This window comes from Labeo rohita, chromosome 15, assembly GCF_022985175.1.
Source record: "Labeo rohita strain BAU-BD-2019 chromosome 15, IGBB_LRoh.1.0, whole genome shotgun sequence".
Lineage (NCBI taxonomy): Eukaryota > Metazoa > Chordata > Actinopteri > Cypriniformes > Cyprinidae > Labeo > Labeo rohita.
In genome coordinates, this window is record NC_066883.1 from 24,307,753 (window position 1) to 24,334,917 (window position 27,165).

General features: G+C 36.4%; 1 protein-coding gene across 3 annotated transcripts in view; it reads left to right on the forward strand.

Annotated features, from left to right (window-relative positions):
• The window catches only part of bcas3 (BCAS3 microtubule associated cell migration factor), a 324,375-nt gene that overhangs the window by 98,889 nt on the left and 198,321 nt on the right, over positions 1-27,165 (forward strand). For all 3 annotated transcript variants that reach the window (XM_051129928.1, XM_051129927.1, XM_051129929.1), the window contains exons 17-20: positions 16,481-16,605; positions 18,270-18,435; positions 18,894-18,994; positions 26,350-26,450. In XM_051129928.1, coding sequence (XP_050985885.1) covers positions 16,481-16,605; positions 18,270-18,435; positions 18,894-18,994; positions 26,350-26,450 — 493 coding nt within the window. The remainder of the gene's footprint in view (positions 1-16,480; positions 16,606-18,269; positions 18,436-18,893; positions 18,995-26,349; positions 26,451-27,165) is intronic.

The following is a 27,165-nucleotide window of genomic DNA, read 5'->3' on the forward strand; positions in this document are numbered from 1 at the left end:
TACCTCAATGCAAACCATGATTTATTAGTGCTAATTTTAGATTAACAATTGAATTCCAACTGAAATGCAAGACAAATAATCAACTCTCACAAGTCATAACAGTGAAACTGAAATGTTTTTGTGTAACTATGAAAATGAAATGCTAATTTTTGACGCTATATTACAACTGGATACGTCTGCTACTTCTTGGACCTACTAGTAGACTTTTGGTCATTTTGCTATTTGGTGTGTTCTTCAAACCAGGAATCACATTGTCATTTTAAGTCACAAGGTACCTAATACAGGTAATATCTTAAAACATCTGTCATCTGTTACACTGTTACCTTTTGCTGCAGACCAAGCAAGACCATGAACACTCCAGCAATTGTGGGCGATAGTATTTCTCATTTGCGAGAACTGTGTCGTGATTTGAAACATGACATGAGTTTGCATGAACTCTTGACTCGTGCTGAAGCACTTAAGTGTCATCAAACCGTCATTTGCCAGATGATTGCCTGAATTTACACAAACATGCAAACCTGCGTTCTCCCGCATATGGATATTTGCTGTACTCGGTCGTTAGTTCCCGAGCCAGATGTATTACAATCACTGGACGTAGCATGCGGTCGCCCTCCATGTAACATGAACACGCCGGTAAAGACTGGTTGCCATATCAATGACTGCAGTGTGCATTTACATACTGACAAAACATAATTATGACTTATTCCAATTGTTTATTTTTATTTAAATGCAAAGTTTGAATGGGAAATTCACTAACGAAACAGTGGCACGTCGGGTCAGCTTTAAATAGGCAGATTTATACAAGGCCCTGCAGCTCATTGTCATGCAGAACACTTTGCGTTGAGGTTGTTTTAAGGGCTCTCGCTCATCTAGTTTAGATATGAAGAGTTGTCGAGGGTGCATCAGTTCGAAGCTTGAATAATTCAGCCTAGCATTTGGTTTAGTTTCTGGCTTTGGAGACCTTATATGCTCTCAGTACCCATTTAAACAAGACATGCTGAGTCTAAATCTGTACATTGTCACAGAGTAGACGTCGCTGTCCTCAAGTCCGGTCCCATCCCTTATCTTTCTCTCCTTAGCTGAGGCTAGCATATGTGGCGGCAGACAAGAGACGTCCTATGTTGTGCTGAACCGTGTTGTGTGTCTGTGTATATGTCAGTCAGTCAGCTGTTTCCCTGCACCCACCTGTCTCTGCTTATATTCTCTTTGCCCATCAACATGCCCAAAAAACTCTACCCTCAGATGTTCAGCACTCAGAGCTGTGGCTGGGGAATGGCAGAGGACCTGGCCACCACATGGGAGATTGTCCTCTTTACAGACAGTGTCTCTGTAATAATGCAACTGGACGTTTGCCCTAACCGTCTTAATACAGCGTTAATACAGCATTGATTTGAGTGCTTTTTAGTGGTAGTGGTGTTAAAGAACCTTCCAAAGCAGTTTTGATTTTGGTTTCCTTATTCAATTTGATTCGCATTTTTATTTTACGGTTTGATTTGATTATTATTATTTTTTAAATTCTGATTCATTTTGGTATTATTTCAGCTATAATGTCTTTGTTAAAGGGATAGTTCATCCAAAAATGAAAATTCTGTAGTTAATTACTCACCTTCATGTTGTTCCAAACCCGTACGACCTTTGTTCATCTTTGGAACACAAACTGAGATGTTTTTGTTGAAATCTAAGAGCTTTCTGACCCTCCATAGACAGCAACGCAACTGATACGTTCAAGGCCCAGAAAATTAGTAAGGACATCAGTAAAATAGTCCATGTGACACCAGTGGTTTTTACCAAAATAAGAGGGATTATACAAAATGCATGTTATTTTTTATTTAGTACTGACCTGAATAAGATATTTCACATAAAAGATATTTACATATAGTCCACAAGAGAAAATAATAGCTGAATTTATAAAAATGACCCTGTTCAAAAGTATTCATACACTTGATTCTTAATATTGTGTTGTTACCTGGATGATCCACAGCTGTGTTTTTTGGTTTAGTGATAGTTGTTCATGAGTCCCTTGCTTGTCCTGAACAGTTAAACTGCCTGCTGTTCTTCCTTCTGGCCCCAGAAATTCTTTGGTTTTCCAGCATTTTTATGTATTTGAACCCTTTCCAGTAATGGCTGTATGATTTTGAGATCCATCTTTTCACACTGAGGACAACTAAGGGACTCATGTGCAGCTATTGCAGAAGGTTCAATCGCTCACTGATGCTTGCAGAAAAAAAAAAAACATGCATTAAGAGCCAGGGGGTAAATTTAACTTGTTTTGTCTTCTGGGAAACATGTAACTATCTTCTGTAGCCTCTAAATGTCAGTACTAAATGGAAAAATATATGATATTTAGACAAAATATGAAAAATGTACTTCAATCTTAATTCTGTTCAAAAGTTTTCACCCCCCGACTCTTAATGCATCATATTAATTTTATTTATTTATTATTATTATTACAATTAGTTGGCAATGATTATTTCTCCCAATATGTCTATTTATGCATTTTGTATTTTAGCTTTATTTCAGTTTACAGAAACAATTTTTAAAATAACACTATTTCTGAATCACTTAAAGGAACTGAGTGCTTTGTTCAGAACACAGAATAACATTGTTGCGTACTTCTGTGTTCTACTGGTACTTGAGTAGAGCATTTTGTGTTTGCCTTGATGATTTTTTTTTTTTTTTTTTTTTTAATGTCTGCATTGCTTTTTTTCCCCTCTCAAGTCTGTAAACAAGTGGAATGGGGCTAGGACAACAGATTTAGATGGGCCAACCATTCCAATTACTCCAATTTGCATGTACTGTACAGACTTTTAGATCTGTAGATTAATGCTCATCTATTATTTTGAAGTCTCTGGTCCTTTTAGGTGAGACAGCAGTGTGAGTCTTGCACTGTGTTAATGTACCGCGCCGTTCCAGAAGCTGTGTCACTGTGTGACCTTCTTTTTCTGCGAACCACTTCAGCTGTTCTCCTGATTTCAGCTGTCAAATCAGCCAGCGCAATGAGTTCTGATATCAGCGCTGATGACTTCATCTCCCCTTTTCCGTGTTTCTAAGTGATGAGTAACCTTTCTACTGGGTACCCTCCTTTTGTTCTTTAATTCCTCCTCCAGAGTCACTTCATCAGCAAGCTTAGTACCATTTTTAGACCTTGTTTACTTGAAAATAGATATAGTTAGACTGCAGTGATGGTGCTAAAAGGACATAAACCCCACCAATGCTAGTGGTGTTTTGATCATGACTGAATGATCATTGTTGTGGTTCCTTAAAATAGCATTATAGTGTGGGCTTTGAAGAAGCATATTTTAAGAAAAACATAAGAGATGATGTTTCTTGCTATGGTGTGTGGTGGACTTAAAAAATGAGGTGGCAGAGCCCTTTTGGGTTGTTTTAGTCCCATGCAAATTTGATGTTTACACAGTTTTACCATTTATCCTATGCTCAACAAGCAACAACCAAATCCCATGAAAGTTTTTTGACTTTAGCCTTTTTAAATATGTTTTATATGTACATTTTAAGGCTTAAGGAGGCAAAAGAGGCACTGGTGTCGATTTTCATTGAAACGTGTCAGAGTACACAGATGACACACGCAATAACAAACACTGTCATGTAGGGGTGAGCGATATACTGGTAGACATGATTAAAAATTTGTCAGCCGGTAGAGATTGTGGACTATTATCTATATGGCGCTTACATGGTTACATGGTCACGTGACGTTGCTGTTCCACGTAGTAACAAAAACTTGTTTGCATGCATTTTTATGCACTGCATTTTAAAAACAAGTCATTTTAAGATGTTCAATTGCAATCAGCAGTGAAAGAGAACTCGATCCCAGAGGAATAAGGGTCTTATCTGGCAAAAGGATTGGTTATTTTCTTTAAAAAATTCATAAAGCTCATCTTGTCTAGCTCTGCGGCGTTCACTCTGCGGTTCAATACAGTTAGGGTAGGTTGAAAAACTCCCGACTCCCATCTCACTCCTCCAACTTCAAAACCGTCCGACATCAGTGTTTTACTTTTACTTTTTTATTTATTTATTTATTTATGTATTTATTATTTTTTTGTTTGTTTGTTTTTGTTTTGTTTTGTTTTTTGGAAAGGGTGTTTGCACATTCACTTTTTAAACACTGGGTCAGTACTTTTGCAGCGATGTAGGACTGTTTTGAAGTTGAAGGAGAAAATGAGATGGGAGTTTTTTGACATACCCTAACTGTCTTGAACTGGAGTGCACAGAGCATGCATACATAGAGCTAGACAAGACGAGCATTTGAGGTTAAAAAGTATATAAATTGTAAAAAAAAAAAAAAAAAAAAAAAAAATATATATATATATATATATATATATATATATATATATATATATATATATTATTATTATTTTTTTTTTTTTTTTTTGTTTTTGTTTTTGTTTTTGTTTTGTTGTTTTGTTTTTTTTTAAGAAAATAACCAGTCGCTTCTCTAGATTCGACCCGTATTCCTCGGCTGGGATCGTGTAGACCCCTTTGAAGCTGCATTTAAACTGCATTTTTAACCTCCAACCCGTTGAGCACCATTGAAGTCCACTATATGGAGAAAAATCCTGGAATGTTTCTTTGCGACTGAAGAAAGAAAGACATGAACATCTTGGATGACATGGGGGTGAGTAAATTATCAGGAAATGTTTATTTTGTAAGTAGATTAATTCTTCCAAAACTGTCTCATGCCTCTAACTGATTGTGCTTTTTCGTATTGAAGAGAATGTGAATGTGTGTTATTGGATGCCTGGATTTTGACCTCACAAATGTGGTAGGCTTAGTGTAATACTTGAATTGAGCTGCTTTTGGGCCATTGTCTCATAGTGGCATAATGACCGTACAAATAGCTTAAAAAGTTTGGGTGCTACCCAGGCATGTGATACGTCATGGTGTAAGCATTTGCTCAAATCACCTCATTTTAATGCCTTTGGATTGCAGCGGTAGGCTCACGGAAAGCAGAGAGATAAACGTGTGAAAGATTAATCATGTGACTTCTTGCTTCCTTTTCCTGTAAACATTTATCAGGAATAAAAGCCCTCATAGCACTCTACGGATTTGGATGAAATCTGCTTTTCACTCGCTTTTTATGTTATTGTTATGGTTTGTGGTCAAATCTGATCTTATTAGAAGTGCATGAGCGTGTCATGTGATAAATAGTCCAGTGTTGTCCTACTTATTTCACTGCAAATGTGTCTTTTATAGACATTTTATATCACGCTAACACTAAAGCGATCATCAGTGCTGCTAAACAAACCCAGGTTTAACATGTTTCAGTCTCCATGGAAACACATTCATTTAGTAGTGGCGTCCATCCATTTTCACAGCTGGATATTTGTTGAATCCATTCAGCTGAAGTGTCTTACTCGAGGGTTGTACTGTGCCACTTGAGACGCAGCTAAGCAACCTGCCGGTTTGATTGTTTAGCTCAGGCCGTGAGTATCGTAAGCTCTATGTGCGACTATGATTCATTCATTATTCAAAATGTCAAACAGAATAGTAATTAGAAGTTAAACTTAGCTTGACCATCACTCATCTCTCTCACCACGTTTTGTTTGATCTGGGAAAAATCTTCCCGATAGCCATTTGCCAGCGAGGGATTCGTAAAAGTGCGTCTGCGTAAAAGTGTAAGGTTTGGTTTCACAGACAGTGATTCACCCCTACTGAATAGTGAACTCATCCAAAGGGCTGCAGAGTGTACGACGACTTCTGCCAGAGTTGGATTTCATGTCCTTTTTATTGCTTTTGGGAAACACTATTGGCTGTAAAATGTTTACGGTCATCCATTGCTCTGGCTGTAGATCAGGGATCCACTTTTCCTTACTAACCCTTCAGCATCTTCCACAGCATCTTACTTCAATTAAACCACTATTGAACTTCTATTGAACTGTCAGACTGGAAGAAACTGACCTAATGTCTCCCACGTCCCTCCTAAATGCCACCAATGGAGTTTACTTTAGACGTTTGATGAGACTTGAGTTATCTTATTGCTATTTTGGTTTGGTCTTGTAGTAAAAGTATGTTAAAATCCACTATTTGTATGGCTTTTTTTATCTTCTGTATCATTAAACGGTAAACTGTTTGCCCAGTCGAATCAATAATAATGCTTTTCCATCTATCTCTGTGTATTTGTCCCTTCATGAAGACCCTACCTCTTTGGGGCTGGATGTTTTTCCATTAAAACTCCATGGTGAGTTTTTCCAATTCACTCCCAGCATGCTTTGTCCTCGCTTCAGCAAAAACGACTGCGTTCATTCCATCTTTCATTCGTTTCCAAGATTTTTTTTTTTTTCTTTTCCCCGTCTTTAGTTTATTCTAGCACGCTGTGGGGAGACCCGAAGGATGTGCTTTTTATTGTTCCTTTTTTGTTCTGTTTCTGTATGTGGATTTGCTGTTTGGCTTTTGTGTATTTTTTGTAATTGCAAACCTAATTTGTTTTAATTGACAATTTTGCCTGTTGAAAAGTTCTGTACAGAAAGGCCACTGTGAGAGGAATGTTAGTGAATTATAATATTTTGTTGGTCATAAGCATGTCTAAGACATCAGCTTGGCATTCAAGCTAAGTTAGTCAGTGTCGTTGAATTCATGGGAGAGAGAGAAAAGAGTTTTTGTTTGAGAGTTCATCGCAAAATATTGTGTTTTGCTACGTTAGAAAACATCAGAGCTCTGTTTGTCAGTCCATCCTGTGGTTTAAACGAACCTTCCCTTCAAAGTGATCGTTCCTTTCCTGCTTCGTTTTTTCCCAAACAGACGACAGAGGTTGTTTATTCAAAAATGCTTTTGTGTTCACATTCATATTGTTGTCGTTATGATTTTATTGACTGGTGACATTTGGAATAAGGGTGAAAAAATGATTGGTGCACCGCGCACCGCTCTGGCCGATGGTTGAGTCAGATGTGTGCAATGTGGTTGCAGTCATTCATCTTCTTCACCCTTTAATTTGATGTGACAATTTTATTTGGACAATGTATAATCATTGGCTTGAGTGTATATGGAGGAAAAAAAGATTTTTATTAAAAAAGTTGCTTCACTATCAAAAGGAGAGGCGGGGGTGATTATTATTGAAGCAATGCATAATTTGGCTGCAAATATTGAAGGTAAGAACCAAAGTAGGAAAATATTTGTATATACACAGCTTCAAAGACTGAATCTCAGCGAAATGGACTTTTCTGCACTCCCCTCCCAAATATGAATCACATGTGCTGCTGTCCTTCTGGCTTGGGTTTCAGCTTTTGTTGTGGTATCCTCACATACGTTTTAATTAGATCTTTTTCCTGCACTGCTGTACTGTGATCTCAGAGGACGTATGTGTTTCAAAGCCTTACCATTAACGTGATAAATCTTAATATTCCCCATAGCTTCCTCTTGACTGGGCTAGGCACGTTAATGCGGGACACAACTGAAGCTCCGCATTTCGTCGGAAACGTATGATTGATTTAGATGTTGTATTAAATGTTAATTAGTTTTTCCTTTTAGAGAAGTGAACAGTGTGCTTAATATCACATGGAAGTATTAAGGGAATCATTAAGTGTTCCAAAACAAAACACTCCTACGCAGGAAAAAATGGAAAAGTGCAGCTCAGATACAAATGAGAACAGAACGTAAGATGTTATTATAAACAGCTCAGGAGACACGTGTATTAACGTAAATTATGTTTAATTAAATCAATACAGTGCCTTGCGAAAGTATTCAAAAGTATTCATTTTTTTCACGTTTTATGTTGCAGCCTTATGTTAAACTGCTTTAAATGACTTTTTATCCACATCTGTCTACACTCCTTGCACCATAATGACAAAGCATAAACTTGTATTTTTTAAATTGAAATTATTCCATTGCATAAGTATTCATACCCTTTTCTGGGACTCTTGAAATTTAGCTCAGGAGCATTCATATCACTTGTAGATTTTACAATACTTGGAGTGGAGTTAACCTGTAGCAAATTAATTTGAATGAGTATGATTTAAAAAGGCACCCACCTCTAACAAGTGATATGACAAGTCTAACAGCTGAAAATTCAGACCAAACAACCAAGCCATGAGGTTGGTCAGGTTGTGAGAAACAAGGTTCTCTGGTCTGATGAACCTCAATTCTAAGCATCATGTTTGGAGGAAAGCAGCCACTGCTTATCACCAGCAGAGTAACATCCCAACAGTAAAGTGTGGTGGTAGCAGCCTCATGCTGTGGGGTTGTTTTTTAGTGGGAGGGACTCATCAGAGTAAAAGGAAAGCTCAACATAGCAAAATATAGATGGATAGCCTTAATGAAAGCCTAGTCTAGAGCATTCAGAATCTCAGATTGGGCAGAAGGTTCACCTTCCAAAAGGACAATGACCCAAGTGTGGCTTATACTCTGTAAATGTCCTTGAGTGGCCCAGCCACAGCCTGGGCTTGAACGCTATTAGACATTTAGAGAGAAGCCTGAAAATTTCTGCTAGCCCCTGTTCAAGCTGACAGAGCTTGAGAGGTGAAGAAGTGAGGAGAATAATGGCAGATAATTGCCAAATGCTGATGTGCAAAGCTTGTAGCATCATATCCAAAAATACTTGAGGCTGTAAACGTACTTCAACTAAGTACCGCATTAAGGGTATGAATACATATGCAATGTAATTATTTCAGTTTTTTTTGTAATGAATTTGCAAAGTTGTCACAAATCTGTTTTTTTTGCTTTGTCATTATGTGGAAAAAGTTATTGAAAGCAGTTCAACCAGGCTGCAACATATAACAAAACGTGAAAAAAATGAAGGGGTGTGAATACTTTTGCAAGGCAATGTACACTTTGTCAGCTTCCTATTTTTCCAGTTAATTTTCTACAATTTCAAAAGCTTGTTGCATCATATCCAAAAATACTTGAGGCTGTGAAGGTGCTTCAAGTTAAGGGTATGAATACTTTGGCAATGTAATTATTTCAGTTATTTAATTTTAATGAATTTTCAAAGCTGTCACAGATCTGTTTTTTGCTTTGTCGTTATGGTGTATGGAGTGTAGGTTGATGTGGGGAAAAAAGTTATTTAAAGCAGTTTAACATAATGCTGCAACATAAAACGTGAAAAACATAAAGAGGTATGAATACTTTCGCAAGGCACTGTATGCTTTGTCAGTTTTTTCCTGCTAATTTTCTAAAGTAGTCATTCATTAGATATACTGCAAAATTTCAGATGTTATGCTAAAAATCTATTTCTGCATGGAGAAAATCATGTATTTTTACTTCCTGAACTTTACTTGTGCTCTGTTTTCAATAAAACCGAAAGATCCAGTGTAGCTCAGGAAGGGTTTTGATTGATGTAGCTTTTGAAAACCTTAATATTTTTTCCCTGCTTTTATTTTTGAAAGTGTCCTCTACTCAGATCGAAGAAGTACAACCATCACAAGCCTGGCGGCTTGTAAATACCACAGACAGCTGCGCTCACACCTGGGGAACGCATATTTTCCGGCATCTCTCTAAGGAAAAGCGAAATCATGCCGAATCAGGCACCTTCCTCAACAATATCCCAATGAGCTGGAACGCTGGAAATGGAGGGGAAAAGTTTCTGTTTCTCTTTTAGCGTTTGATGCCGGCCTCCCAAATGGCTACCACAGTGTGTGTGTGGACTGTGGCCGCGTGCCCGAGCCGTGTCCGAGGAAAAGCTGCTGCGAGATAATAAATGTGACGTTGAGAGAAACGTCTGTGTTCTGCACGACCCTTTCGTGAGCGCTGTAACGCAGGCCCCGCGCTGGCTGATGTACGCCGACCATATGGTCAGCTTGTCACGGCAAGTCCCCTGATAAGTTCAAATGAGATCCGCGCTCCTTCTTGTCGTTTAAAACCCGCCACTGCATTTGTTTGAAAACAAATGGGGGGCCGCTTCCCCCCCGATGGCGCCTCGTCTGTGGCCGGGACTGTAATGTGGCCGGGCTTTGATGGTGGACATCACAGATTGAATTATGCCCTTGAGGAAAAGCTATTAGCTCACGTCAAGAGTCCTCATATGTTAAATTAAAAGTGGAAATGACATGCAAGGAGTCTTTTCAGTGAATTAGTTAGAGAGAGAGAGAGGGAGAGAGGAAAAAACACTCTCGAAGCAGCAGGGGAAATGCCAATAGGGGGAAGACGAAATTGGCTTCTGTTTAGTAACGTCTGTCTTCCCTTCTCCTCCATCTCACTAAATATGTTTATGTTTCATAATTTATTGATTTTCGGATACATTTTTGTGTAAGCCGCTCCCCATGCCAATATTTATTTAGAATAATCCGTTCGCTCAAATGGCCCGCTGAATCACTGCGGCTTGAGTCATACTAGCCACTTTAAGTGAGACCCAGAGGAAAAGACTGATTTCAAATACAGACAAACCAACTCCAGCGGTCGCTTCAAGGAAATTCAGATGCAAAGTGTAAAGTGCACTCAAATAAGAACATGTTGACCAAATCATCTGCTGACCAAAGCCTCTTCAAAGAGCTTTGGAGATGAGCGCTGAAAGTTATGCCCAGCTTTTAACTCAGACTGGCTCTTTGCAATGTCTCATCATCATCATCATCGCTGCCACGACGTTATATACCTTTTACAGAATATTTCCAGTTTTATTATGCAAAGCACTTAGAAACGGATATAATTTCCTCTCACATTTGCGGCGGACAGTGTCAGCCTGTGATTTCAGAGGAATAAATGTTTAGTCACACTGAGCTGGGTTTGGTTTTGTTATTAAGAACATCTGTGCGCCCATCCTTTACGGTTTTCCTTCAAGAAAATGCGTTAGCTCCTCCAAACCTGAAAAGGCCAACTCTTCACCTGCGTTCCAGACTGGAAAACTGCTAAGCTCATTCTCTTTCCTTGCTGCCTTGAACTTGGCGGTGGGGCAGGAAGGATTTAAATGCTTTCAGTGTTTTTCTCTACGGTCAGTGATGGTCAGGGCAAAGGAAGCGGCGTTTCTAAAGATTTGAGGTTATCGAAATGTCTGCTGTCTTCTCTCCTTGTTATCCCGCTTGGGTTTTATTAGAGGGAGAGAAAGGAAACCGCGTGTTTGTTTAGTACCGTGTCCCCTGTTCTATACTGACAGACAGCGAGACGTTCGCGGCTACTCCGGCCAAGGCGGTATACTGACAAACCGCTCGTATCTCCCCATCAGCGGCTCGCACCGCTCAGATATTTAGTTATTCGCTTCACCTCCGTCCAACACCAATAAACACATGCCAATACCACTGCCTGCTTTTCTTTACTTTGTCTTTTTTGTCTTTAGTCCTTCCCGACCAGCAATCCTCGCCTGGTGTCGGCTAAACAAAGATGTCAACATCACTCCTCATCCTGAGAGTAATTTACGACTTGATGACAGTTTTAAGGGAAGTGACAGAGTGAGAGTGCAGCTCAGCAACAGGTCACTCAACACCTATTAGTGTAATGCAAGGCTGGAAGAGACCCGGTTCAAACACTGGACAATTCATCCACATTAACTCTCAGTCCAGACTCCACGGTCTACAACAATTTCATTACAATTGGCTGTTTTGTTTTGCAGTTATCTTCTCTTTTAGTGCATTATGACTAGGGCTTTCAATCGATTACATATGTGAATTGAATTAATTACATGATATGCTGATGAATTAATCAAATTCATAGCAATTAATCATGCGTATCAGGGGTTTGCAAACTAAAAGGCGACGTCTTGGGGCCTTGGAACATTTCTGGGACTAAACATTAACTTTGAATAGTATTATACAACAAAATAAAATTAAATTGAAGATGTTTATGAAGTTTAAAGGCACAATATGTAAGTTTTCACGCTAGAGGGTGCATATTCAAAACAAACAAAGAAACAAAGGCGTAGTTTGACGCCGTGTGTGGAATAACAGGAATCGCTGTCTTCATCTCCACAGCCGAAATCATGTCCATGGATGAGCTAAAGTATTAAAGACTCGATACAGGGCTCAAAAGCAGCGTAGCTTTTATTATGCTTCTGCTTTTTCCAGTGATAGGAAAAAGTTGCGCTCTTTTTTTTTTTTTTTTTTTTAATTTAAGGCCTGGAAAACGCTTGAAAGTAGTTATATTCCTGAAGAGGTACTTGAAAAGTGCTTGAATTATTGAAAGACATTGTTTCTAAGAAATAAATGTTTTACGCAAAATTCACACAATTCAAAAAACATCATACAGAGGAACAGACTATCTGATTCAATTGAGTCATTTACGCTGGAACTGCTCAGATTGATTTAATCTCATGACTCAATCATGCATTTCAAGTGATTCACTAGCAACTTTACTATTCTTTTTTTGAATTTCGACGATTTTAAAAAGCACGTAGCAATAGGTGAAACTGAGCTTTTTGAAACTCCAAATCAGTTAAACCATTGCGTCACAAAATTATCCACTCTTTCAAAGTGCTCCAAACGGATCTTGTATTAACCGTGGTTTTACTATAGTAAAAGTGTAGTATACTTTGTAATACTTTAGTAGCAATACTTCGCATGTGCTTTTTTTTTTTTTTGTCGTTTTTTTTTTTTAGTAGTGTATTTTTTTTAGTAGTGTATTTTTAAATAGTTCTCTTTTTTGAATTTGAAATAGAAGACATTGTTCACTAAGTGAGATCTCTGATTGAAGTCCTTGAAAATCAAGAAAGTGCTTGAAAAGTCCTTGAAAGTCTGTATGAACCCTGTAGATATATTTAAGTGTGTAAAATGTTCTGTTATAGTACTACTCTGTGCGTTTGTCGCCTGTCTAATAAAATGCATAACATATTGAAGTGTCTTTGGGGTTTCCATGTTTTCTACAAATATAAAACCAGAAAATCACGGGTGTATGACATCATATGCAGGCGATGCACTGACACGGTCTATTACACTTAAAATTGCTTATTTCTTTGGATTTAAACATTCTTCAAAACATTTGGGATGATGTAACTACACAAGTCAGCAAAATATACAACTCTGTTCTAGTGATTTTTGGATATTTTAATCCAAAAATCTTACATATGAAAAGGTGTGGGCAGTTATTTTTGCGCCTGATCTTATTGAATATGCAGTTGTAGGAGTTTCTCTTTAAGACACACAATTTATGGGATCACGCAACGCAATTTATTAATGTTTGCACTCGTCAAATCCCTAGCTGTGTTTTCATCCACCTTTTTTATGCGCATTTTAGAATATTGCATTAAAAAACGCTGGATGAAAACACCAAGATGCCCGTAATTGTAAAAATGTGCAAAAAAGCGTATGCACGCAACTGAGTAGGATAAACTTTTTATCTGACGAGAAAGAATGCGCGTAAACTACGATGGAATCACATTTACCGAATAAATTTCACTGTGCGCATCAAAAAAGTCATGTGACTTTGCACGATGGGACAGGATAACTTGACTAACTAGCGGACCGATCTTACTGCGCAGCATCTGAAATGCCTGAGCAATGTCTGTCATCAAAGTATTTTTGAATAACTGTCTAAAGGTCATTGCACAGAGTCCAAAATTTTTGTGTGCGTTTTTTTCATTTTTTTCATATTTTTCATCCTTTTCTGTCAAAATGCTTGAAAATGCAGAAAATCGAACCTGATCAATACTTTTTATGACGAACGAAAGTTTTGTGAGGTCGTATTTATTTTTTAACATGCAAAAATTTAGAATGAGAATTTCGGACTCAGTGTGCAAAAACCTTTACACGACTGCATTCCCAAACAGCAGCCATCCTCCTCTGAAAACAATGACCGCATTATTTAACACCCCAAAGAAGCATGTCTTAAAGGAGAATTCCACTTCCAGAACAACAATTCACAAATAATTTACTTACCCCCTTGTCATCCAAGATGTTTGTGTCTTTCTGTCTTCAATCGTGAAGAAATTATGGTTTTTAAGGAAAACATTTCATGATTTTTCTCTGTATAATGGACTTCATTAGTGCCCCGATTTTGAACTTCCAAAATGTAGTTTAAATGCAGCTTCAAAGGGCTCTAAACGATCCCAGCCGACGAAGAAGGGTCTTATGTAGCGAAACGATCTGTCATTTTTTTTGGAAAAGTAAAATTTTTGTATACATTTTAAGCACAAAAGCTCGTGTAGCACAGGCTCTGGGATGCGCGTTTACGATGCTATGTACTATAGAATCACTTCGAAAGGTCATGCAGAGTGTAGGCGGAACTACAGACCCAGTGTTCACAAAGCGAACGCGCAAAGACTAAGAAAGTGCAAGTAAGTTTGTAAACACTGTTCACAAACAAAAAGGTACAACGATGTCCTCCTCTCAAGTTGTAGGAGAAAATAAGATGGAGTTTTTCTCCATACTCAGTACACAGACGATGAACTTACGCGTGATTCGTTGTAGTGATGGGAAGTTCGGATCGTTTTACAGACTCGGACCTTTGAGTCTCGTTCAGCAAAATGAACGAATCTTTTTTGTGTCACTTTTCTTTCATTTTAGCAAATATAATTAAGATCTTACGCGTTTCTTCCCTAACACATCTACTGCTTACACAAACGTTGGTCACCCTACAAACAAGACAAAACTATAATGCTATAAGAAACAGAAAAGATTAATTCATTGTTTACCTGGGTCTTTAGTCTGATTAGCTCACCTCACCTCTTATCTGACAAGCTTTCGGGTTTGAGTCGTTCGTTCATCACGTGACAGCCCCATAAGATGAACGATCGACTCGAAACAGGTGAACTAATTCCAGTACAGAACCTAATAGGATGTTGCGCATGTGGGACTGAACGAATCACTCCCAGAGACGACTCTTTCTTCCCAAGTCACATTAAAGATTTGTTCAAAATGAAAGAATCGTTCAAGAACGACCCATTACTAATTTGTAGCATAGTGGACACGCATCCCAGAGCCTGTGCTACACAAGCTTTTGTGCTTAAAAAGTATAAACATTTTTATTTTTCCAAAAAAATGAACCATCGTTAGATAAGACCCTTCTTCCTCGGCTGGGATCATTTAGAGCCATTTGAAGCTGCATTTAAACTACATTTAGGCAGTTCAAAATCGGGGCACCAATGAAGTCCATTATATGGAGAAAAATCTGAAATGTGAAACCATAATTTCTTTACAACTAAAGACAAAAAGACATGAACATTTTGGATGACAAGAGGGTGAGTAAATTATTTGAAAATTGTTGTTTTGGAAGTGGAGTTCTCCTTTAAAGCAGGTGGTAATTTGCGCTGCTCTCTGTAAATTGCAATGGTCATTAAATAAATGTTCTTTAATGTGCGCATTGTCAGTAAATCAGACACCGAATTTTTCCCTCCCATCAGCGCTTTATAGAATTGCGCTCCAATGCTAATTTGCCCTGTTTAGTAAATCTGGCCTTATGTTGTTTATTTTCCAGCTGTTTTTTATCATCTTACACATTGAGGACTCTGTGTTTAGGAAGCCGTGTCAAGTACTTCATCCGTTCAGATTCTCTTCGTGTGACTATTTTTGAATGCACAAATGTTTTCTGTGAGAATGGCGCTTTTTGTGGCATAAGTGTAATTTGAGATGCCTTGCTTGTAGTAACAAATGAGGACGAGCAGCAAAAATGTAATGCGTTAAATTGAATCTAATTATTTTACTTTGCTAGCTCCCATTCACATCCATTTGTGTGTATTGAGTGTGTATTTCTGCATGGCCGATGGTATCTGAAGTGTGGTTCTGTGTGAAAGTGCCAGTAGTCAGCGTTTTGGAAGTCTCTTGTATGTTTGAGATACAGTCACACAATGACACCACATGGCTTCTGTTCTAAGATGAGTTCCACATGCGAGTCCTTATCTCTCAGCTCATGACCTTTTTTCCTCCTTGGCTTTTTCAAAAACTGACGTAAAGGATAATTCAATAGGCCGTAATAATTTTTCTCAAATGCCAAGACTAAAACGAGAGCTTCCAGCTGAAGCAGCTTTATAAGCAAATGACAGCCATTATGTGGTATCTGTACAGACTCCTGGAGCGTATATGTGTATGTAGAGCTTTAACAACATCATTATATTCACCGAACAGAAATATAAAAGATTGGCTAGCGGTTTTCTGGTTCCGACAGCTGTGGTGAAATTGTGCTTGCTGAATAAAACTTAAAGTGGTTATTTTGCCCAATACAAATGAAGTGAAATTTGAATCCTGTATGCATGAACATTGTAAACTGTGTTTTTTAGATTACATTTAAACATCTAAAAACACTAGGAAAGTTGGAGTGAAATAATAAGCCAAATAATGTGGGGTTTTTTTTGTCTTGCATGAAGTATGAATGTGTGATGTATTATGTTTATGGTTTACAAGCCTAGTATTTTGTTTGTGGTTGTGCAATTTTTGTTCGAAACTCTTGAGCGATTTCATTCATATGCAGGAAATGTTGTCTTGATTCTTTACATCCCAACTGTGTCACTTTTCTTGTCAGTAATGTGGCTTTAATTTTCCTGTTTTACTCTGGATGCCAGTCACCAAAAGCAGACTTTTCTTTCTTTCTTTCTTTCTTTCTTTCTTTCTTTCTTTCTTTCTTTTTCTTTTTCTTTTTCACTCTGTATATTCTTATTCTCATTCATTGTCTTTTTTTGTAGCAAATCCAAGCCACCTCCTCAGATCTCTCCAAGTAAGTCCAGCGGTGGGGAGTTCTGCGTCGCTGCAGTCTTCGCCTCCTCTCGCTCTTGGTTCATCACCAACCCCAACATGAAGAGAGAGAAAGGTCTGACATATCTTACAACCATATGCATATACATATATATACATACACACACGAAGAAGTCTTTTCTGTTCATCAAGGCTGCACTTATTTGATTAAAAATGCAGAAAAAGCAGTAATATTGCGAAATATTATTACACTTTAAAATAGTGGTTTTCTATTTTAAGCATCATTACTCCATTCTACAGTGTCACATGATCCTTTAGAAATCATGCTGATTTATCATCAATGTTGGAAACAGTTGTGCTTTTTTTTTTTGGAAACTTTGATAAATTTTTCAGGATTCTTTGAATAAAACATTAAAAAGAACAGCATTTATTTAAAACAGAAATATTTTCTGACAATATACACTGCCATTTAAAGTTTTGGGTCAGTAAATTGTTTTTCTTTCTTTAAAAGAAAGTAATACTTTTATTCTACAAGGATGTATTCAATTGATAAAAAGTGATAGTAAATACTTACATTGGTAGAAAAGATTTCTATTTTCAATAAATGCTGTTATTTAAACAATTTTATTCATCAAAGAATTCTGAAAAAATTATCACAGATTAAACAAAAATAAAGCAGCACAACTTTTTTTCAACACTGATAATAAATCTGCATATTGGAATGATTTCTAAAGAAATAAGTTCTATTTTAAAGTATATTAAAATAGAAAGTCATTATTTTAAATTGCTATAATATTTCACAATATTACATTTTTTTTCTCTGTTTTTAATCAGATAAACAGCTTTGATGAGCAGATGTTTTAGATAAAAACAAAAAACAAAAAAAACATACAAAATCTTACTGATTCTAAACTTTTTTTTTCTTTGTTTGAAAGAAATTAATACTTTATCACAGGTTTAAAAAAAATTAGCAGCACAACAGTTTCCAACACTGAAAATAAATCAGCTTATTGGAATGATGTCTAAATTAAAAAAATCTATTTTGAAGTATATTAAAATAGAAAGCCATTATTTTAAATTGCAATAATATTTCACAATATTACAGTTTTTTCTGTTTTAATCAAATAAACAGCTTTGATGAGCAGATGTTTTTTTTTTTCTGTGTTTTTAATCAGATAAACAGCTGTGATGAGCAGGAATTTAAAACAAATATTAAAAATGTTACTGATCTCAAACTTTTTTTTTTCTTAGTTTGAAAGAACTACTTTATCACAAGTTTTTAAAAAAATAAGCAGCACAACTGTTTCCAACATTAATAATAAATCAGCATATTGGAATGATTTCTGAAGGAATAAGTTCTATTTTAAAGTATATTAAAATAGAAAGCCATTCTTTTAAATTGCAATAATATTTCACAATATTTCGGTGTTTTCTGTTTTTAATCAAATAAACAACTTTGATGAGCAGAAAAAAATTCTTTACAAAACATAAAAAAATCTTACTGATCCCAATCAGTGTATATGTAGTATTTCTTATATTTTACTACATTTTTAGTTTTTTTTTTTTTTTTTATTATTATATATATATTTGTATATTCTATTATTTGTTATATTTGTTAAAAGCTCTGGCATGCTTTTTTGTTTATTTATTTATTATTTCTTTGATCCTTTACCAGATGGAACTGCAAAATTTCTTCCACAGAATCCACAAAAAAATCTGAGGTCTTGTTAGAAACCAAAATCTTAATCCTTAACAACTTGACTTTTTCTTCCCTGTTAGATCAGTCTCGCCAGGCTGTTGTCGAATCACTGTACATCCTGAGTTGCTACGGAAACCTGGTGGAGCACGTGCTGGAGCCTCGTCCAATCAGCACGGCGCAAAAGATAGGCGACGACACGCCTCTGGAGCTGAACACCTGTCCGAGAGCCTGTTGGAATCTAGCCAGGTCTTGCCCCCGGGGCTCTCAGCACCACACCTATTTACCTGCTTTTACACTTCACCTTCAGTTCGACAGAAGCACCTGACACGACCCACTGCAGTCGTATCATTTACATAAAACAGCTTACATGGCGCCTTAATGAGGGCAAGCAAATGATTAACGTCACGGCTTGTCACCGACCCAGACGCTGAGCTCAGTCATAATGCAATAACGCTTGTGACCGAGCGAAGAAAATGAAAACAGGCAGGGTTTGCTCCCAGAATGGCTTTCTGATCTGATTGTATGTTAAATGATTGTATGTACCGAGCTGTATAGCTCGTGCGGCCCACGTGAGATGGGGGAAATGCAAGGTCCGCCGGGCTGTGGAGAGTTTGAGTCCATTATAGCTCAGCTGGAGAATGTTATATACATCTGGCCCTTTGATATGCGCTTCCTAAATTGATTTCTGTGTTTGTTTTGAGTAGGACACCGCAGTGGAATGAGCTACAACCACCTTTCAACAGCAACCACCCCTTGGTGCTGGCCTCAGACTTCGTGCAGTACTATCAATACCTCCTGACTGGATGTAAGTATGTGTGTGAGTGTGTCCGTCTCACTGGAGATGTTTGTTTTTAACCCTTTCTGGTGTACCACAACATATGAAACATGAACTCCCATTTCGTTTGACGTAGCAGTTGGTGAAGAGCTTTTCCTTCTCCAGTGGTGTTGCGAATCAGTCCTTTTTCACTCGCTAGTACATCCATGCCCTGAAACTCATCATAGCGCCAAATTAACCCAGCGTTCAGATTAAACTAATTAGTGTGGTTTTAAACTCATGTAATTTAATAACAAGTGCATAGAGAGCGTAAGCACTTTGGGTTGACGTATGAAAGGCAAGAGAACGCAACTGGAGGGCAGAAGGCTCACGGATGACCACACATCTAATATATCTTGAATAAGTGAGCATTGTTGCGTTCGCTGGATAATCATAAACATTAATGAGTAATTAGCTGTCTGGGTCCTTCAGGCCAGGCTTCACATTTCTTCTCTGCCACTAAAGCCCAAGTGCTCAAGGCCTAACGGGTAGAACATTCTCTGGAAGTCGGTCTAATCACCATGCATGTGTCAGAGTGATGAAATAGCCGTGCGTGAGCGGCCGTGGCAGTGGCTCGGCGTGGATGCGGTCCACCAGGGGGCAAAGAAACGCATAATGAGCTTGTTCAGTGCATTAATGTTAATGTCTAATTAAAATAAGCCAGAGATTCTTGCACTGTACACTTCTATTACAGATGAACCTCACCAACCTGATACTGTGGGGAGTATGCGCATATGCATGCCCTGCGCCTCTGGCTCTCAGTGTGCCAGGCAGCCCACGACGTGCCACCTTTGATTGTTTACTGCATTGTGTCGCACTATGAGCAGCAACTACTGACGTGTTTAGTGTGCGTGGATTAGGGTTTTCTAGTGTTCTTTTTTGTTTTAGTTAAAAATATTAATATCTAATTATTTAAATTTGATACACCTGAATAGAATGGCATCTAATTTTAATAGATGAAAATAGCACTTTAGTTTAAAAGTGCAAAATGTAATTAAATATTCATATACAGTTGAGGTCATAAGTTTGCATACACCTTGTAAAATCTGCAAAATGTTAATTACGTTACCAAAATAAAAGGGATCATACAAAATGCATGCTATTTTTTTTTTTATTTAGTACTGACTTGAATAAGATATTTTGCATAAAAGATGTCCATAAGAGTACATAATAGTTGAATTTATAAAAATGACCCTGTTCAAAAGTTTACATACACTTCATTCTTAATACTGTGTTGCTTAATACTGCCCGCTGTTCTTCCGAAAAATCCTTCGGGTTGCATAAATTCTTTGGTTTTTCAGCATTTTTGTGTATTTGAAAGTGTGTATTTGGACAACTGAGGGACACTTACACAGGGTTCAAGCTCTCTCTGATGCTCCAGAAGGGGAAACAATGCATTAAGGGGGGGTGAAAACATTCTGAATTTGAAAATCAGGGTAAATTTAACTTATTTTGTCTTCTGGGAAACATGCAAGTATCTTCTGTAGCATCTGAAGGGCAGTACTAAGTGGGGGAGAAAAAAAAAAGATATTTAGGCAAAATTAGAAAAATGTACAGATCTTTATTCTGTTCAAAAGTTTTCACCCCCCAAATCTTAATGCATGTTTTTCTTTCTGGAGCATCAGTGAGCGTTTGAACCTTCTGTAATAGTTGCATATGAGCTCCTCAGTGTGAAAAGATGGAGCTCAGAATCATACAGTCATTGTTGGAAAGGGTTCAAATACACAAAAATGCTGAAAAACCAAATCATTTGTGGGACCTGAAGGATTTTTTTCTGAAGAACAGTGGACAGTTTAATTGTTCAGGACAAACAAGGGACTTATGAACAATGAGTCACTGAAAAAAAACAGCTGTGGATCATTCAGGTAGCAACGCCGTAAGGATGAAGTGCTTGTAAACTTTTGGGGTCATGGGGTCAGTTTTATGAATTCTGTGAAACTATTATTTTCTCTTGTGGACTAAAATAAGAAGTACTCAATAAAAAATAACATGCATTTGTATGATGCCACTTATTTTGGTAAAATAATTAACATTTTGCAGATTCTGTAAGGTGTATATAAACTTATGACCTCAACTATGTTTTATGTATTAACTTAAACATGTATTAATAGGACATTATTGACTGTGATTGGGTTATTTGAAATACTATTTTTAGATTAGTGTATTAACTTGCTATGTTTTTTTTTTCTAGTCATTTTAGTTAATTATATATATATATATATATATATAATAAATATATATATATATATATTAAATCATCATATATTGGTCACAGACGTTGAGACTTACTTTAAATTTCACCAAGCTGATTACTGACTAAAAACTCCCACAGATCATGTTTTCAGCTTTTTAAGTCTTATTTTGATGTAACAAAGTGGTTTTATCTTTAGCGTTTGAGCTGTTTGTTTACTTTTTTAATGGAGTGTTCCCATTAAAGCCATTATATTGTTCAGTCAGACTGATTCACGAGCGTGTATGAACTCAAGAGGCGGGATTTATTGCATGAACTAATCACAGCCGAACATAACCAGTCATATTCCATCATATCGTGATGGAGGCATTGCCTCCTTTCACGTGACTTGCCACCATTTTTTTCTCAATTACCCCCCACCATATTAACCACAGGCTTTAGGGGGTCTGTTAAAACTCAGTGGGCTCGGAGGAGGCAAGAGAGACATGGACTCCCATTGTAACTTTACCTGATGGAATCGCTGTTGAATGTTTCTGTAGTCAAACAAGTGATTTATACACTCTTAAGTGTTATATTTTGTAATATTGGCGTTGTTTTGTTTTTGTACTACACATTTTTTTTCTCATCCAATATTTTGAGGAGACCCTGCTTCCCTTACCTCTTCGGAGGCAGGAAGTGACGTGTCTTTAGGGATCATGCATAAAGATGCCTTAGTTGGGCGTTAATGTTATCAGGCTGTCTTTTTCTTTGTAATTACTTTGTAAAAGGCAACTCTGAAAGGGGAGTATACAAAGAAAGATGGCGGAAGAGAGCTGGAGATAGCGTAGGGGCATCCGTAGCGGACGGTTCCCAGGCTCGGCGGTCTCTGAAAGGGGCGGGGTGCGTGCCTTTACCCTCAAACTGTGAGGACTCGCAGCGAGCAGGGCTTTGTGATTGACAGCTCTGGTCTTGCTTCTAGATTGGATGACCTGGCTGATTAAAAATGCAGCATGTGGACGGTAGGGTCAGAGGAGCTGGAGCCTGCACGACTGGTGATAAAAGCAACCGTGGCGCCACTTCTTGGTCACTATCTCCACCTGTCCATCTGCCCAGCCTTTGGCAGCACTTGGGAAGGGGAGCATTACCCAGCCACTGCTGATGATACCCAGATGATGGGTAGATAACAAGGACGCGCTGGCCCAGCGAAGCTCCTTCGGTCCAACTGACAGCGCTCAGGGAATCCTCAGCTTGCGACATTAGCTGTCGTTGGGCAGAGAGAGTGGCGGCTGTGTGTCTGAGAGCTCTCTAATGAATGAGCCTAGATTTCTTAAGGAAAGGTGCGAGGGTTTCGTTCATAGCAGCAGGAAGGTGCAGCCCATGACCTTTACAACTTACACGCATAATCTTTTGTAGCAGAATGTACCCAAATCCCCCTGGGATTGTATCGGAAGCGTCTAAAGTATACTAAATATATAAGTTAATAGAAATGGATTCTTTTTTTTTTTTTTTTAATATATATAAAAAGAACAGTTGTTCTTGCACCTTATTTAACTGGACATTTTAATGTATATACAAAGTGAACATGTACAGTATTCGTTTTTTATCATGCAATTAAAAATGCATTAAAAACATAAAACAATTCCATAAAAAAAAAATAAAAAAAAATGTAAAAATACATTTTTTTCAATATTGACTACTATGTAAATATTACTATATAAATATGTATTATTATATAAATATGTAAATACATATAATTTTAATATGCAGATTTGATCGCTTTTGGAAGAAATAATAAAAAAATGGATGCATTAATTAATTAATTGCCTATTTATTTATTTATTTATTTATTTATTTATTAATTTATTCATTCATTCATTCATTCATGGGTAATATGGGAAAAACAGCAATACCACAATTCTTCACACACCCTTGTTGATAAAATAAAATAAAATTAGATATATTTCTATTTAAATATTGTTTCATTTACTATGTAAATATTACTATATAAATATGTATACATATTGTAATAGAAATAATTAAAATAAAAGAAATAATAAAATAAAATTGATGCATTCATTAATTAATTGCCTATTTATTTATTTAGGTGTAATATGAAAAAAAAACGGCAATACCACTATTCTATACCACTATCACACACCCTTGTTGATCATAAAATAAAATAAAATAAAATAAATTATTATATTTATGTAAACACATTTTTATTCAAATATTGACTACTGTGTAAATATTACTATATATATGTGTGTAAATATGCAAATATAAATATAATTTTTAATATACAGATTTGATTGGTTTTGGAAGAAATAATCAAATAAAATTCATTAATTAATTGCCTATTTATTTATTTAGGGGTAATATGGGAAAAACAGCAATACTACAATTCTTCACACATCCTTGTTGATCATAAAATTAAAAAAATAAAATAAAATAAAATATTTATGTAAACACATTTTTATTCAAATATTTACTACTATGTAAATATTACTATATAAATGTGTATACATTACTATATAAATATGTAAATAAATAGAATTTTTAATATACAGAATTGATTGGTTTTGGAAGAAATGCTAAAATAAAATTGCATTCATTCATTAATTGCTTGTTTACATATGTATGTAATTATTTTATTTATTTATTTAGGGGTAATATGGGAAACATAGCAATACCACAATTCTTCACATACCCTTGTTGATCATAAAAATAAAATAAAATAAAATAAAATAAAATAAAATAAACATTATAATATTTATGTAAAAAAAAAATTCCAAATATTGACTACTGTGTAAATATTACTATATAAATATGTATACATTACTACATAAATATGTAAATAAATATAATTTTTAATGCATACATTTAATTGGTTCATTTTTAACAAAATGAAAATGGATGCATACATTTTGGAATAACATGCATTATTTGTATGGATGCATACAAATAATTGTTTATTTATTTATTTAGGGGTAATATGGGAAAAATAGCAATACCACAGTTCTTCACACACCTTTTTTGATCATTTTTATGTGCATAAAAAGTGTCCATGCACATTATGCATTAAAATAAAAATAATTATGTACTAATCTATTAATTAATAAAAATGTTTACATAACTAAATATCTAAATAATACGCATTTGCAAATTCACTTGTTTTCTTTTTCACGTATTCATTTTATATAATTATGGAAATGCATTTCTTTTTTTTATTGCTATTTGTAACATTAGTATTAGCATATTGATTAATTTGCTTGTGTATGAAGTCAATTCATTAATAAAGTCGCTTAAAATAAGTATTATTTTTGCAAGGTAGTGTGGGGGAAAATAACTACAGTAAAAGCAACAACATTAACCCAACTTAGTCTGGCTTCTGTTTCCAGGTGTCAGTGCGCACACCGTTATGCACCTGAACAAACATTATTTAACTGAAGGCTCGTTTGTACATGGTTTGTGTGTTGGTAGCCAAAGCAAATTTGTAACCAGGTTGTGACTGTGATACTGCGGGTTTATGCGGTCAGGGCCTGTTTCCTGTCCTTATTCTGTTGCTCACACTCCCAACTAACAACAGATAAACTGCTCTTAACAGTCCAGGAGCCCTCGACCTCTTAAGCCCGGCCATTATGAACCCACTGTAACCTGATCCACAGAGCCAGCTACTGTTCTTACGCTTCAATTATTTATTAGTCAACACTTATTGTCCCCCTGGGCTTTAGAAAGAGGGGAGGAGGAAGGCCAGAGCTTGATTGTGTTTAAGAGGTAACATGGTCTGGCTCTGTTCTGACCCATCAGAGGTCGGTAAGTCACTCGACGATTTATGTCCGCATAATGCAGCTTGCTGGGATGGCGGAGGCCGTGCTCTGGCAGCGGTTAGTGTTACTGTGATTGAGTGGGACGGATAGCGAGCAGATTTCCCCTTCGAGTAACACCCGACGTGGAGGTGTCGGTGTATCTGTTACTCACACAGTAGTGACTGCGCCACGAACCTGGCAGGAACACCTTATCAAGTGTGTCTGAACACCTGGTGCGTGAGCGCTTATGTCTGCGAGACAGATAGAGAGAAGAAGAGGCAGCGAGAGCGACGGGCTCCTTGTGTCCTCCAGATGAGGGCTTGACATCTTTATTATTCGCTGCTGTATTATGTACATTGGTAACAAAGGCATGTGTTTGCCTGGAGGTGGGAAGGGAAACCACTGATTGTGCACATTAGTCTGAATAGTTGGCGCCTGCTTAGCGAAGCCTCCAAGTGCTCCATCTGTCACTGCCCGTGCTGTCTTCGCTGCTGACAGCTCCGCGCTCTTTTATCTGTCCCGCTCTCGCTCACATACCAGAGCACTTTTGCTGGCTTTCCACAGACCAAAAATGTTAATTACTAAGTAGGTGTTTTATTGCCGCTTTCATGCAGAGTGACGTACCATGCACGTCTTATATGAACGACCTGTCTTCATGGAACGACCTGAATAATTTATAATATACACTTTACTTATTATATTATATTATGTTATGTTATGTTATATTATATGTTATGTTATGTGATTATATTATGTTATGTGATTATATATTATGTTAGGTTATGTGATTATACGTTATGTGATTGTTACGTTATGTTATGTGATTACATATTATGTTATGTGATTATATATTATGTTATGTTATGTTATGTTATGTTGTGTGATACTGGACCACAAACCAGTCTTAAGTAGCACGGGTGTATTTGTAGCAATAGCCAACAATACATTGTGCCAAAAATCATTAAGGTTAAGTAAGAAAGATCATGTTCCATGAAGGTATTTTGTCAATTTCCTACCGTAAATGTATCAAAACATTGCTACAAACTTATTTTGGACAACTTTAAAGGCAATTTTCTCAATATTTTGATTTTTTTTTTTTTTGTACCCTCAGATTCCAGATTTTTAAATAGTTGTGTCTCTACCAAATATTGCCATATCCAAACAAACCATACATCAATGGAAAGCGTATTTATTTAGCTTTCAAAATATTATGACCGTTTTTGTGGTCCAGGGTCACTTATAGCTTTGAAAAAAAGTGCTTTATTTTATTTAGTTTTATTAAAACCAAAGTTTATTTTTAATATGCAGCTAATCTAAAATTAAACTAATTACTATTTTATAACAAATTATTATTTTCTCTCTCTTTGCAGTGGCTCCTCCTGGCAGCCCTGGCCCCATTACCCGTCATGAGTCTTACGACAGTCTGGCATCCGATCACAGTGGACAAGAGGATGAAGAATGGCTCTCACAGGTGAGTGGTAATGCGTCAGAATTGTTGCCAATATAAGTCATAAATTATTTCTTGCCTCGTTATCAGATGTGTTCACCCAACATGAATCTGGTCACATTTTTATCCTTTTTCCCTCACCTTTTGTCATCCAAACTATTATGCATGATTGCCTGATTTATTAGAAAACACACTTTATTTATTTGTTTGTTTATTTGTTTCAGTTTTATTTTAGTATTATTTATATAATGCTGCTATAATTATTGATTTTTAAATTACTGATATATATATATATTTTTTTCACTTAATCAATTAGCATTTATTTTAAACTCATTTAGTAATTGTGTGATTTTGTAAAGTTTATTAGTTTTTTTCATATATATTTCAATAAATATATTTTAATAGTCTTAATTTATTTATTTCATCATGTACTACTGTAAATCTAAGAACACTAGTCAAAATTATTCTTGTTTGCTCTATCAGCGGTTTAACAGTTTTATTTTAACAATGACAACAATCTTATTTCACACTGTGAAATTTTTCATTTTAAGTTTTTCAAAAACTCAAAATAGTTTTAATTTAACAGTGTCATCAATATTTATTTATTTATTTCAACATGCACTAAATCTAAGAACACTAGTAAAATGGTTCTTGTTTTCCATTTAATCCGCTTATTTTAAATAAAAAAAGTTATTAGTGTTATCAGAATGTTATCAGAAATGTTTCATTTCAAATTTTT